The sequence below is a fragment of the Anopheles coluzzii genome, chromosome 3 (genome assembly GCF_943734685.1).
Source record: "Anopheles coluzzii chromosome 3, AcolN3, whole genome shotgun sequence".
NCBI lineage: Eukaryota > Metazoa > Arthropoda > Insecta > Diptera > Culicidae > Anopheles > Anopheles coluzzii.
The window spans coordinates 33,813,167-33,829,015 of NC_064671.1; the positions used below are offsets into that span (position 1 = coordinate 33,813,167).

General features: G+C 42.8%; 1 protein-coding gene across 7 annotated transcripts in view; it reads left to right on the plus strand.

Moving 5' to 3' along the window:
- The window catches only part of LOC120955419 (CUGBP Elav-like family member 2), a 293,328-nt gene that overhangs the window by 156,772 nt on the left and 120,707 nt on the right, over nt 1–15,849 (plus strand). For all 7 annotated transcript variants that reach the window (XM_040376277.2, XM_049609175.1, XM_049609176.1 and 4 more), the window contains one exon: nt 15,657–15,739. In XM_040376277.2, coding sequence (XP_040232211.2) covers nt 15,657–15,739 — 83 coding nt within the window. The remainder of the gene's footprint in view (nt 1–15,656; nt 15,740–15,849) is intronic.

Here is a 15,849-nt window from a genome sequence, read left to right on the forward strand (position 1 = left end):
GTGTGAAGAGCGCCGGTCAGTGATGGCAGTTTTCGAAGGGATGGCATCAATTGATATATTCAGGTTATTGAAGTATCGATTTTCGCCAGCCCTCACGTTGCCAATTTGCTTCCACTTGGTGGTGGTTCGCTAGATGATGCCAGTTGCACACCGTTTTCCCCCTTGTGTTGGATCTCTGGTGGGCGCAAGTTCATACTGGAACCCGTTCCACTGCTGGACGATGTTGATTTGTGTTGCTATTTTTAGCCATCAATACTTTGTGTTCCCTTCGCTTGGTTGGTGCGTTGAATATGTTGGGCATCGAAAAAAGACCACTTTTACACACACAGAGTTGTACTGTGTGCAATAGAACATATTGATCGAGGAACTAATCGATCGGGGAGATGCATACAAAAAACGAGTTCTAGGAAAAATCGATTTTTCCTGGACAACGAAAAACAGTCCAAAGCTCAACAGTAGTAGAACGAGCTCGAGCTTGTAACGAGTAGTGTGGGTCAGTCCGGTGAGTTTTATTTGCCATAGATGGAAGTTGATAGATAAAAACGGTTGATATCTGTGTCCGCAGTTGGGTGACTGGTCAGTTGGGTGAGTTGGAGCAGTTGCTAGCAAATGGGGAAATTCTTTTTTATTTCTTTCCTCAGCGTTAGCTATTTTGAATCAATTTTTACTCGATCCTAGAAATGGGACCGGGTTTTTTTGCTCCCTTTTTGTGTGTGTGCGCGCGCGTCCAGAACGGTGCAGCGCTCAGTAGAATGTTTTGTGACGTCCACTTCGTCTCCAGTCCGTCGTCCCGAACAAAGCAATCAAATGAAATTCCACAAATAATCAAATACATGCGCCATAATTGAGCTAGTCTGCTTTTTTCTCCACTCCAACCACCATTGCAACAGTCCATTGACCTCGTTTTTCCTTGCTACGGAGGGTACACATCACCACAACCCATCACGACTTTATGTGGAGAAAATGGTCAATTTAATACAAAAAAAAAAACAAAAAAAACGAGGCAAAATCTAAAGTGAAATAAAATTGAAAATAACGAGCACATCAGTTCCTGTATGTGGGTGTGTCAAATGTAGACAGCTAGCCAAGCTCTAATTAGCGATAATCCATAGCTGTGGGTAGGACAGAATAGACACAGAACAATACTATAAAACGAAGCAACAACAAAACAAAACTGCTGCTAACAACTATCACGTAATAGGGAAAGAAACACTTCAACACTAGTCGACTAGCTAATAACGCGAGTTTTTCATTCCCATTTTTTTTTGACATCGCGGACAGTTCTCTTCCCATCGGGTACATTTCTCGGCGATAGAGCCGGCACTGTCGATAGTTTAGCATGAATAATTAAATCGAAACACAGAGCCTGGCACAGCTGGCGGCGGCGGCTGCTGCTGGCTAGCTAGTCACCGCCATCGATTCCGATGAAAGCCAATCAATTATGAAAGCAGCAAAAATTGAGGCACGCAAACACATATAAAAAGGCGTGTACAGCTATCGATTTGATAACAATTCCATGTTGCATATTTCAGGGCGGGAGTTTCGATTTGTTCTCGTTTTTTCTATAAAACTGAAGCTTTTTTATTTCTTCTTCCATAGAATGTGGTAAAACCCATTTAACTTGATGTTAGCGGACACGTTCGTGGAAGTATTTTCACGGCAATTAAAACCGTTTAGCTATGCATGTCGAGGCTGTTGAATTCCACTAGTACATGGTGTATGACTTTCACAGCACATTTACAATGTTTGCCTAATTGATGTTAACCTTTTTGTTTAAAGCCAACTTCTGATATTTCCTTAGAAAAATCTCTTTGATGGCTCCTGATCGTTTGGAAGATTGACTTTTCTTGTTGACCTTTGTTGGGATGGCCTTGTCTGTGTCATTAGCACTCGCACGGGACAGCTCCCGAAAGCTGTTACTATCGACCACATGCTAGCATTCCATCCCTTTCACCAGTCGATTAAAATTAAATGCTGCAAGGGAAAGCATTCTGTTCCATATGGCTATCCCAATGGCTCTACGTTTGCTCCATAAACATAGTCACTTTTCCAAAATGACACCCTCGCCGTATGCGTGCGCCCGGGAGATTGTCTGTAATTATGTGTGTCCACCCACCACACCGCAGCTGTGCAGCTGACAACGAACCACCGACCGAGATCATGTGCCACCTGTCCATTTCGGTAGCACAGGCCCGCCCCGGCGCAATAAGGCAGCACGCAACACAACGAGCTTTGCTCCGAAACTACACACCGGCTATTAACACAGCAAAACGGTCCAATTTGTTTGCCTGTGGAAGCTTCTGAAAGACCCTGGGAGAGACATCAAACTTCTGCCAGGTCTGGCTGCTTGCTGGCAGTGCTGGGGGAGTGCTTTTTGGCACCCTGCCCGGTTTGCCGAAGAAAACCTTCGAACATTTACACTTTCATCGCCTGTGTGCAGGGGCATTCATCGTTGTTTTGGCAAGCCGACGAGGGCGTTGTTCCGAATGTTGCAATTGTTAGTAGTTATGGGCACATGAGCCAGTGGACACAGTAACGAAAGCTCATGATGTAACTTTAATTCTCTTAAAGAAACACATTCGTTTCTATTGTCTTGAATTGATAGTTAACACACAATTTTCGTTCGTGCGTTTATATGTCTAACATTATCTCAATCATTATATGTAATAAAAAAGGATGCAATGCAATATTGAACATGGTTTGCTAAGCAGGTTGCCTACAGTTAGGCGCTTTCGAATGAACAATAGTAAACTTTAGGCACATTAGTCCAGGAAAGCTTCTAACATACAATTAAATTACTTTAAGTATGATTGATTACTCCAATCAACAAATCCATATCATCATACGCAGTTGGAAGAAATTTAATACTGCTATTGGCATGGTCTGTCACACCGTTTACAAACTATTAGGAGCTTTGTAATTAAATATGCACAATTAGGCACAAGTTGATATGCAGTTTGCATACCTTTAAGCACACTTTGCAATGCAAATGGCACTATTTTTGGTAAATTAGTAAAAGAATTCGAAATCTAGCAATTTGAAATGAACAGATTATTTGCTTTACAGGGTTCCCCACGATTTATTGGTCAGTTCCCATGATTTTTTGGTGCATTCACACGATTTTTTTATCGTATCCCATAGATTTTTGGTTCGTTCCCATAATTTATTGGTTTTTTCCGATTGGATGTCAATACAATTGGACCAAAAAATTCAGGGAAATTGCCAAAAAATCGTGGAAACGCACCAAAAAAATATGGGAACCCACCAAAAATTGATGGGAACCAACCAATAAATGGTGGGAAACCCTGTAAGCAACGATACAACAACCTCAATCAACACATTAACTCAATCAACCTAAGCACTGGATTATTATGTTGCATTGGACATGGTTTGCTACGCCGTTTGCATACTTTTAGGCGGTTTGTAATGAAAATAGCTCTTGCCAATGCTCTTTATTGCTCCGATAGCCATGATTGTATATACCATTTGCATACCTTTAGGCGCTTTGCAATAAAAAATATAAATTTAGGTAAATTATTCAAATAACGCCAGCAATTCAAAATGAAACGATTAAATTAATTAAAGCATCAGCTATTTGATTTCATCACTCATACAAATCACAATGCTAGCAGGTATGATTGCCCTCCGTGCATCAATTATAACTACTTTCTTATCATCATTTGTTACATGCCATGTGCCATTATTATTCAACATTCATGTTTACGGTAATGCCTGCTTAAGGCATTATTTGCCAACTGCCGTTTACATTTAATATAATGCTGCTCTCATAAAGTGAGTTCAACTGATAAAGTTTACCTACAATTGCTGTGATGCTCGCATTCTCTCTTTCTCTCTCAAACGAACATTGCCAACGTATGACAATGTCGAAACTTTCCCGCCCCCCCTGCTCGTATTTAATACGTCATTCAACTTTTGAAAACATATCAGCGCTAGCAACCGTATCTTAATTCTGTAAAACGTCACAGGGCAAAAGTGCGCTTCTGGTGGTGAACGATGACGCATCGACGCGGGTGACAGGATCGTCATAAAAAGTGCTTTGAAGCTTGCACGTGTACGAGCGACAGTTGATCGTCATGGAAAAAGAACGCACGAGGGAGACAGGGGTTTGCAATAAACATTAAAGGTAACGATCGCACACGGGACGGCATCTCCCGTTTGGGTTGCTGTGTCCTCATACACTGCAGTCACACACACACACACACACACACACACACACACACACACACATGCTCAGATCACCTCTCAAGCTGACGTGTGTCCTACACCCGATTTCTTCGCTCGCCATTTTATTAGTGGCAATAAAATCTTACTCATACGAGCGCCGGCGCCAATTTCATTTTTGGGTGGTGTACCTTGCGATGTCTCCAGTTCCTTCCGGGGAAGAGAGTGTGGCTTTCAAGTGGTGGTAGAATGCAGCTCTGTTCGCTCTACACTGTTTCTCTTTCTCTCTCTCTTGTGGACCAAAAACCCCAGTCCCAGGGTCGATGTGTTAGAGTCCGCTCGTAAAATGTGCTTAATTTATGTGACCTCCAACGTTCCTTTTTTCCCGAGAAACCCAGAGATGAAAAGAGGGAACACACCTTTCGGGTAAAGGCCAAAGCCTCTTCTTCTGCAGGGCATGCCAGGGAATGCTTCCCCGAATGCGCTGAGCAGGCAAGAAACTGTCACGCATCATTAAGCCTTATCCGTTTTGAACGCAACCATCTCGGAACCAACTGACGAAGCTAAAACCATTTGCTGCTCGACCCTTTGGGGTGGGAGTTCATTTCAGACTGCACTGTTGCTTTGATCCTAGATGCGCCCCCGGGGTGAGTCGGGAGGACCAAACCGATACCGATGATTCATTGCCGAGTACCCGCTCGGTAACCTTCACACTGCGCTCTATCTCTCCAAATTTGCCCAGTTTTCCCGGGGACAGTCCACAATGCCAGCATAATAAAGCAATTACCATAAATTTGACAATGTCAATTGGAATTTAAACATAATTTGCATATAATTCATTTCACCCACGGAACGGGTGAACCATCCTTTTTGACGCCCCTGCCCTGCCTTGCCCTGAGCAACCGACCGATCAGGCCCAAATCCAAACACCGCCAAAAGCCGGACATTGGCTAGAAAGTTAACTTCCGGTTCCGGACATTGAAATGGAGGCTCGGTTAACGTCCCCGCATTTTCACAAACAAACCAATCGTTCGACGATCGTACCAATCCCGCTCAGCAAGGTAGAAACGATAAATGAAATTAACAACCAGACCTCGGGGTGTGGCGGTGTTTGTGTGTGTGTGTGTGCGCCAGCCAGTCAGCCACCAACACCAGCCAGCAAGGTTTGGTTTGTGTGGTTTTTCAGCTGTGCACGAAATTGGGCCACCCGTAAGGTGTGTAACCCGAGATGAGCGTATCATCAACTCTCTCTCTCTCTCTCGTCTCGTTTCGCTTCCATTTCCAGGTCACCTAAAACTGTCGTTTTCGTGTTTCCGGGCTCACCGTGGGGTCCGTTCCGGTGTAGTTGTAGTTGAACTCCAAACTCTCCGGGGTCTGTGTGTGTGTGTGTGTTTGTGTGTGCGTGGGGCATGAAATTAATTATACTATTTGCTCGACGACCAATAAAATTTGCTCGAATTAATATTGCCACACTCCGGTGCAGCCGCGGTCACACTTATGCCGCGGCTAGTTAGCGGGCTTTTTTGGTGGATGGGGAGTGGGTATCACAACATTACACACGCAACCACACACACACACACACACACTACCCACGGTGTGTAGTGGAACCCGTTGCACTGCGTACAACTTTTGCACGAAGTGTGTGTGTATGCATGTTTAATTATTCATAAACGATACTTTTGCGCAATTTATGCGTGACACCAGGCGACGAACCAACGCGGCGAAGCTGTTACTACTTACAACACTGCCTGCCACCTCCGCTGTGCGTCAAACGTCAATCGTCACACACACACAAAACACCGGGTCGGCGCCGGTTCGACACACGCACCTGGCGTGTCGCTTTAAGTGGCGTGGGTTCTGCACCCCCTTAGCTCTCCCCCCCTCCCCCAACAAACTCTGTCCCTGTGTAATCGATCACCCACCATCTCCATTAGCGCGCGCGCCTGAAGGTGGAAGGTGTTAGGAGTAAGAATTTAAGACAAGCCCCCGGGGACAAACACAACACCGCTTCGCTTGAGCCGAAATGGAGGCGCCCAGTCAGTTTCGGCGGGAGTGGAGTAATACATGCGCGTCGTCATGGAACGCGAGGGGGAGGAATATTAACCGATTCGGGGTTCACAAGCACCGGAACGATCCGGTTTCGGTTCCGGTTTGCCGATTAGAATGAACGGTTTTAATTGATTGAGTTACACCAGTGCTCTTGTGCTGAGGGTGGGGTGAGCCCCGTCGGAAACGGTTTCGCGAAACCGGTGAATTGGGTCGTTTCTGGGGCTTGTTTCTTTGGGTGTTTGTTGGGAGGCTAATTTGATGGGCGGTTGTTTGCGCTTTGTGGTAGGTATTGGGGACATATTGGCAGACAGCACAGGGAGTGGAATTAAATTGTGAACTTTAATCAGAATCTAATCGTAAAATCGAGGGCAAACATGTTAATTCGAATATTGTCTTCGTTTAATTGTTTTTCATGTTTAACATATCAATTTTGTGAGCTTTATTTGACTCTTTTTCGAAACTTTAAGCTACTTTCATAAAGCTTACAACTAGCTTTATTTAAAAATAAATTTTTGATTTGATAAAAATATATTGCTTTTCACACCATGAAACAAGACATACAATACCCAAGAATCAACATTCAAAATCAGTTATCAATCCAAATTGCTTTCTGTGTGGATTTACTGAAACAGTGGAGTAAAAATTAAAAACTGATAAGAAATGGAAGCCAGTTGGAAAATGTTGTTCAAAATTGTAAATTATCAATTAGGGTAAATGTACCAATGGTGGTGCAATTTGTAGTGGTACAGATGTGTTTTAATGGATTGAAAGTGTCAGGAAAGACAATTACTGAAGATTTTAACACATAACGAAGAGAATATGTATTATTTTTGCAATGACAACCATTTTTACCATGAAACACATCAAATTTACGAAAAAATACATATTTTTGAAACTACTTCGTTGTACCTATTATGGTGGTATAGTTCTTATAGTCGTCGTATTGTGTAAACAAAGATGCCTCAAAACATTGTGTAATATCAATGTAACTTAGTTTTAAGCTGTTTTCGTATGAACAGCAAGGATTACTGCCATTAGATTGATTTCTTTTGTAATTTGATCGTAAAAAATGTATGAATTTAGTTGATGGAAATATTGACTAAAGTACTGAATAACACCAGTGGTCAACCCACACCCAGAAGAATTTGCTTGATTTAAAGTCAATCTTCACTTAGCCAGATAAGCGATTTTTGGCTTTTTTTGGTAAATTACTTACAGAAAACTAATTTTTGTTGCTTATTTTAATGAAAACAGTACATGTCAAAAATGTCGTCGAAAAAAATCTAAAATTACCTGTTTTTATTGATTTTAAAACTAGGACCATTATAGGAACATGCCTGTTTGGTGTACCTATAATGGCACTATCGTAAAAAAACACTTAAAAATACGTAAATATGGTGAAAGGTCAATGAATTTGAATAGAACAATATTATTTCATAACAATTATGTTAAAAAATTAATAGTTGCGTTGTTATATTTTCATTTAGAACGTTAACAAAAATATGAGTATCGTTATAAAATCTTAAGGATTTTGGAAAAATGTTGATACCTTTCACAAAATAATGGATTTTTCGGTCACTAAGTAACGGAATGGCCCCATTTAACTTTTAAACCCTTTGTAAAAGGCTAAAGAACATTTCACACTAACGTAAATAACTTAATTACTTTTAATTTGTCGTAGGAGACGTATTTTAGTGCAATACCGCCACTATTGGTACATTTACCATATCAATTATTTAATATTATTAAACTTTTCCCGTTCAAAGAATTAATCAGACTATAACGGAATACATAAGTAAAATGACATTACAATCATGAATCTTGTCTTGACACTACATCGAATGAATGGACAATAATTAAATTAAAAGAGTTATGGATAAAAAGACGTTTCGGCTTTAAAAATGATAAATTTTCCATCATTTCATAAGTGTATCTCTTATAACTAAAAGAGAAGAGATGCTTCAACAATACGTTGCTTTTTCAATATTTTATAATTAATTGTATTTTTCAAAACAATTCATAGATTCACCATAGAGTTATCGATAATTATTGTTAAACATTATATAATGTTTCTTACAATGCATTTTATGGAAATGTGTAACAAAGCTTTCATCTCATAAATACAAACTACATTGCGGGCAGCCAATTTCAACCACAAACTCCCATTGAAAGAGCGCATTAAATCCCAACCAAACGCTCCTGTGTCCAACTGCAGCTGCAGCTTACGCTCGACCTGTAATGAGCGAAAAATAATACATTCGCGGCCTGCAATCGTGTTTCGATCCGCAAACCTCCTTCCGGAACTTGCAGCGAGCGCGCGCCCAGCGCCATCTTGGAATGTATAATTCAGCACACGCTTCGAATCACGTCACGGGCTCGGGTGGTTCGCTTCGGTGGGGCTCAGAGAGAGCTGGAGCAAAAACACCAGCGCCAGCGCAAGTACGGCGTAAGACGGTGTTTAATAATTCAAACATATTGACGTATGTTTTTGTAGCTCTTGCCAGCACACTGCAGCTGTAATATCGGGACCCCGCAGAACTGTGGTGCCATGTGTGCTGCTAAGGTTCCAATCGAAGGGTCCGCAAGTTTTGCGCATTTCCAACCGAACGATGCAATGCAATTGTGGTTGCACGTCAATTTCAAACCCTTCTTCCCGGGCACAAAGGCACTGCACACACACACACAAACACACCGATGTATAAGACGTCCAGCTGTGAATGCCTTCCTTGCTCTAACACAAAGACACACCCTGCACAGAAGACGTCGACGATGCAACGGCGATGTTCGGCGTGATGGCGAAATTCATAAGTTATTTAGAAAACGCTGACATCAAGCATGTTACAAGCTACATGAGAGGGAGAGCAGGGAACGGTTCTGGCAATGATGAAGAACCTATAATTTGCCTTGGCAAAATGGAAGTTACATCATCGGCCCGAAACCTCGAAACAAGAACGCGGGAGGTGCAGTTTGTATTTCCCGTGCCGGCCTTAAATGACCCCAAGAGGAGGTCTTCGTTTCCTTTATTCGTGCCCGGCAATGTACGGCCTGAAGACGAAGGACCTGCAAGAATAATGACAAAGCGAAGGTAATTTTCCCACCAGTGTTGTTTTATTAAAGCACCATTCGGGGTAGAGGAACGAAGTCGTCGTCCCGAAGGTTTTGCTAAGCAACCATTAAAATCAATCCCCAACCGATAAAGTTCAAAGATATTGGCGTGTTTTTATTCTGCGTTCACTCGGAACTTAGTACATTTGGCCAATGGTTCAGGTGCGTTCAGAGCATCAGCAGCAGCAGCATTTGGTTTGAATATATACATTTTGCGTACAACTTCCTCGGATGTGCATAATTGATGGGCGATTGCTTGCTCGCATTCAATCAATAATAATCCTGATTGGAAATGTTGGTCGAGTCAACAGCCCATCGAACGAGACCGGATCCCAGGCCACAGCTGCCAGCCGGGTGGGCAATAAGTGGGTTTGCTTGCTGCCAACATTTAGGGAGGCCTCCTGCCGGTGTTTGCCGTTCGAAATCAATTCATTTCGGGCGCACTGTGTTGCTATCTAAAAATCAACACCAACTCTTCATTGCTCCCATCATTGATTATACCTCGTGGCTCTTCGTGCTCGGCTGGAGGAGAGTTTTGGCAAGGGGAAGGGGAAATATGGAATTTTATCTTGTTTTGTTCTGGTGAAAGGGTAAATAAAGTTTTTTTCCCTTCTTTTGTCTGACGTCTGAAGGCCTTCCGGGGAGGGGTTTGAACATTTCAAGTTTGAAAGTTGGCTTTTCTTTACCTTTCCCAAATGCTTCTGGGGATCGATTTCTTGGTTTTTGGGAGAAATTGAAAGAGCAATTCATTCGATTATCTAATGGTTTGTTTTTGTGTTTGTTTTCTCTCACACGCAAGATGCTTTTATGGCTCAGCCCACGCAAAACCTCCCATGCCGGTTGCAAATTGAACTGAACCTGAAATTATAATTAAACAAACATCTTTCCAAGAAATGGAACATCAACACCAAAACTCTAAACGATTGCCGTGCCGTCGGAATCGTTCTGTTAAGGCGTGTGTTTCCCTTATCCTGTTTGGACCAAAGGATACCGATCCAGGAAAGTTGCGTCATCTTGAAAGTGTATCGTACCGTGTGGCTAACCATACCAGAGAGATGCATGAAGAATGCGGGAAGAATCCATTTCCCTGCTAGACCACAAAATCTCAAACCAAACGAACTAAACTAAAACCAAAGCCAAACACACAAAACGAGTCCAGCTTGGGTGCTACTTTTACTAACCACCACCCCCATTCCTCTCCCTTGAGGGAGTGTGTGTGTGTGTGTGTGTGTGTGTGTGTGTGTGTGGGTGTAGGAATGGAAAACAAAGACTCGTACCCAAGAGCCTTCAGCTTCAGCAACGAATCGATTCGAGAAGGCGATACCGAACAACAAACAACGATCACTATTTGTATGGGGAAACCCCGTTCCGCCTCCTACACACACACACACGGTGGTCATTGTCTGGATTGGATGGGGTATAAGAAACACCACTCTCATCCCTTGCTTGGGAACGGGAAGAATCGGATAAGATTGTGATGAGGAGAAATCAAACATTGGACGCCTCCGGTGGTTACACGCGTGTAGCCAGAGAGGGAGAGAGAGCGCGCGCTGGAGTGAAATGGACTTTCAAACAGGGAGTGACCATTGCGGTTGATGACCAACCAGTCCTTCTTCTGGTGCTGGTGATGGTCCTGGTCCTGGTTCCTGGTGGAGGTAAAGGAAACAAACCCCAGCTCCGTCTCCAAGCCGAAGATTAGTTACTTAATTAGGTTTCGTTCTGGGCAGTGAGCGGGTCGTCTTAACCCAAGACACGATTCCTGCGTAGTCCAGAAGTGGGCCCATACGAAACACGCACACGTTAAATCCGCAACACTCGTTGTACTCGTCGTGCTGCTGGCGGTGGCGTTGGTGGTGATGTTTTCGGTCGTTGGAAGATAATCAATAGAAAACGAAGCAGCGCGTCGTATGACAACGTCCCTCGTAAACGATATCGATACACATCCCTTTGCAGCCCGAATCTGTGAACTGACAACGTGTGGGGGGGGGGGGGGGGGGGAGAAAGGGGGAAAAACAATCGATCGGAACCACTCTGCTCATTTTCATTAGAACTCATCCTACCTTTGGAAGGAGAGGCTTCCAGAGGGAGGAGCGGTTTGTGTTCAATCCCTGTTGTTGGCCGCACCGACGACCGATGATGGTGATTGTTTCCGATCTGTTCCGTATCGAAAACCCCACAGACTGAACTGAAGGGGAGAAATGCGAGAACTGGAACCACTCAAAGCATTAAAGGCCTGTCCACTGGTGATTTTGCTGGTGCCGTCTTGTGCCTGTGCGCCTCTCGAGACGGATTGAGACCGATGTGACCGATTTCGTCGTAACTCATCGTTATCGTAAGCTGCTGTTACACGTTTGCTTCTTTATCAAGCTCCGTGACGGTTGCGTGCATGGAACTCCGAACCTCGCGGTAATGTGCGCTGTGTGGACGATGGTCAACTAGATAGGTTCCTCCCTTACATTCCCCACTGTCACTTTTAGGAAGAATTGCGTGTAGCAGACGTGCGTGTAATGGGGTAAAGTGAATTAAACGATGGAATTGGAACGAGCTTTCCTTCTGCTGATTGCAACTAAATCCTTCCGATAAGAAGCAATGCTCTGCAACCGTACCGTTGGTTGTGTGTTGTGATATGTTGTACACACATCCACAAATGGGTTGAGGAGGGTGTGTGTGTGTATGTGTTTGTTTTGTCCTTTGTTGCTGGTGGTTGGTGGACAATTTTCATCTCGAGTTCTTTTAACAACCCACTACTATCTTCTATCTTTTCTACCCTCTCTCGACTGACCAATCGATCGATGCAGGTATCGGCTCTCTGTTGCTAAGTGTATACAGATAAAGCGATGAACATACTCTCGCCCATGAAAACAAATCGCCCACACTACTGTACATACAAATTGGGTGGAAAGTGTACTGTTTACGATATCGTTTTTATAAAGCTATTTACTCTTCGTTGACCAGATATTGCTTATGGTCGACGAGGTGGGTAGTGGGTTTGATTTCTGCTAGGGGAAGTATGATGAAGAAATGAAGCAATCAAGCACGCAATACACTTTAAGGGTGTCTAATTTATTTTTTATATGACATAATCAGCAACCTCAAATGGACCGACGTTAAATCGTACAAAAACGTAAGAATCACTTGGTGTTAATTTGTTAAGCCTTCTGTGTATACAACACATCTTAATACACAAGATTTGTATCGCAAAAAGCATAACTTAGGGCGTTTTGTATCAAAAAAGCCTTTTTAAAACAGAACGTTCTCCAGCACTAGATTCTATAACTAATTCAATCTTTTTCATTTTCACGTTATGTTGTTTCATTTTTTGCGATTTTTTTGTCTTGTGTGTAAAGTAAAATTCTAAAGTAAAGTAAAGTTAAGTTGTTAACTTTTTTTTTTTGCGAGAAGCATAACTTCAGGCGCATGACGTCAGGTGTTGTGTCGCCTTAAATTAGTTGATTTTTTTTACTAATAAAATGATCATGGTTACAGTACAGGTGTCCCCCGAGATACGACTGTATTTGGGACCGAAAAAATGTCCCAAAGCAAGGCGTAAGTCGAAAAAGTCGTATGTCGAATATCTATGAATATGAAGTTTATAACCGAAGTTGAAGAGTTGGAATCTATGATATCGTGTATTTTATTTAAAATAATGTTCGGTAATGTAATAATTTTATTTTAAAAGCCGTACACAATATAGATATTCAAGATAGGGTAGTTGTGGAATCTTTGGAAATATGTGTATAACGGTTATCAGAAAAGAAATTCAAAAAAATACATCAATTTCTGGTCAATGACAACTTTTAACTGTCAAAATCAAAATCGTCGTATCTGCGAATCGTCGTAACTCGAGGTGGTCGTAACTCGGGGGACGCCTGTACATTATCCAGAACAAAGAATACATGTTTAAAACATCTTCGGAAACCCCGTTCGCTCATAGGACCATCTACTATCAAAAACGTATTTTTATCTTTCCACAATATGTGTAATATAAATACATAAAATAAAACTTCATATGGCTAAACTTCCATTGAACGCTTTTTTTTATTTTTCGTTTTCTTAAAATCGAAACAATTACGTTTTTGTTTAATGCGCCTTCTGTACCTACTAAAAAGCTTAATATACTCGCTTTGTTTCGCGCGAAGCATACCTTCAGGCGTTTTGTGTCAAATAAACCATTCATTTCGCATCACTAGTTCGTTCATATTTCTATTAAATCATACAGAATGAGATACATTCTCATGAAAAACATGCTCTTTTTCTGTGGAAAAAAAGAACTTTTCAAATGTACTCATATGGCAGTTTTATAAATAAAATCTTCAAAGAGATAAAGCTATCTTCTGTTGAAAAATTGTTGTTTGTTATTTTTTAAGCTACATGTTATCATTTTTTCTCATTTTTTCTCAAATCAAACGGATCAAACGATACATCCGATCCGCATAAACGAATGAGCTTTCGCTCGAATCGGTTCCTTCCGCGAATGCCAGCACCAGGCCACGGTGTGGCGGCGCGGCGCTGCGCACAGCATCCATATATAATTTCAAAATTCATCAACATTGACGATGAGCGGACGACATATCGCCGCAGGGGCGCTAGTGGCGTTGGTGGAATCCGTTTCGTTCGATCAACAAAATTCCGTACAATAGCCGGGCCTGCTGATTCTGACGCATTTCTCTCTCTCTCTCTAGCTGTGTGGTGCGCCCTGATATACACACAGTTTGTTTGCTGCTTTATCTTTTTTTAACACGAAGCCCATGTACCCGGGGGTTCTACCAAGCCAAGTAAAATACTTCCGGCCCCGGTGTGAAGAGGATGAGAGTAGTAGCAGCAGTGTGGGTTTGGGTTGACTTTGTCTCCCGCGTTTTTTTGTTGCCTCATGACGACTCAGCGTGACAGCTTTACACAAAGGCGGCCAACACAAAACCTGGCCCGGGGTTTCCCCGCCATTCGGGGAGGGTTCATTTTAAGTCAAAGCGCTTCCGCGAACCGCTGTCCGCGTGTGTCCTTGTGTTTGCTGCGATTGAATCTTTTTAATATCCGGTCCACCGGGCGGGCGGTGGGAGTGGACGATGGCGTAAATCCGTCCGCTTGATCCGGTTGTCACTGGATCGCGCACTAAGGGTGGCCTCTTTTGTTGGGAGTATTGGGGAGAGTTCTTTTTTTCTTTGCGAGCCAGAAGATGATGAAGGATAGCGAAGAGACCGGAAGGTCATTTTTCTTTAAGCTTTTGGACGCTTTTGGGGTCCCCGCGCAATCTTCTTCGGGGTCAGTCAGGCTTTGGGGTAGTAATCCCCATGCGAAATGGAATCAGAGGATGAAAAAAATGGGGGGGGGGGGATGCTTGACAAAAGGGATACACATCCATATTCCGTTAGAAATCCAATCATGCTGACATTAAGGGAGGTATTAGCTTTGGCGGAATGATGCTCCTTTAGAGTGCAATCATTATTATTAGTTGTATTATTTCGTGCTGGCGTGAAAAAAATAAATCTGCAACCAAAGGAGAAGAGCAAGCCGCGCCAACATGTTCACGCTGCTTGTGCTGTTGTTGCTGCTGCTGCTGCTGTGCCGATGTGTTTATGGGTTCGTCGCCTGTTTTCGTAAATCACCTTATTTTTTTAACGAGCATTAAAGTTAATCCGTTGCGTCCACCAACACCAAACAAAAAAGTTCGATGCCGCTGTGTTATATGTTACGTTTGTTTTTGTTTTTTTTTTTGTTGCGTGGGGTTTTCTTTTTCTCTTTTAATGATAATTTTACATGTTCCAATGTACTGTGCTTGTGTTTTGCCACGTGTGTGTGTGCTCGCCTCTTTGGCTTCTCCGTATGTGAAGCCGATGACGCTGGAATTGTACTACGCTGTACATACTGTTGTTCCGTCGCGCGCTCCGTCCTTTTGCCTAAAACGTTGGGAGCCGCCTTCCCAATGGGTTTCAATGTGTTCGTTTTGTACATTAAAATAAAGAAACAATGTTACTGTTTGTATATATATCAACTCATAAACACTGACAGTGCGTCTTCTCTCCCATCCTGCTCTCGATTGAAAAAAGGCATTTAAACATATACAATCTGACCGATATGTTTTATTGTGTCTTTGTCTGCGCTCCCTCAATCCATTACCTCCCCATATGCAGTGTTCTCTACATCCCCTGTTAATTGTGTGCCAATGGCTTTTATCCCTAAAAGAAAACAAATCTACAGAGCAAAGAACAAAATTTGCGCGCTCGTCTCTACCTGTGCTCCGATCCGTACCAATGTTGTGCCAATGTGTTGTTTTCGTTGCTTTATCGTGCTTCTCTGTTTCCGTCTCTCTACCTCTTCCACAGGGTGCTGTTTTGTGACGTTTTACACTCGCAAGGCTGCGCTCAAGGCGCAGGACGCGCTGCACAACATCAAGACGCTCGTCGGGGTAAGTAGAGTTGCCGATTTACATTTACATGTTTTAGCAGCCCGGCACACACAGATACAGAACATCCAGAGCCTGCCACTATCAAATCACTGCTCAAAATATTGACACCA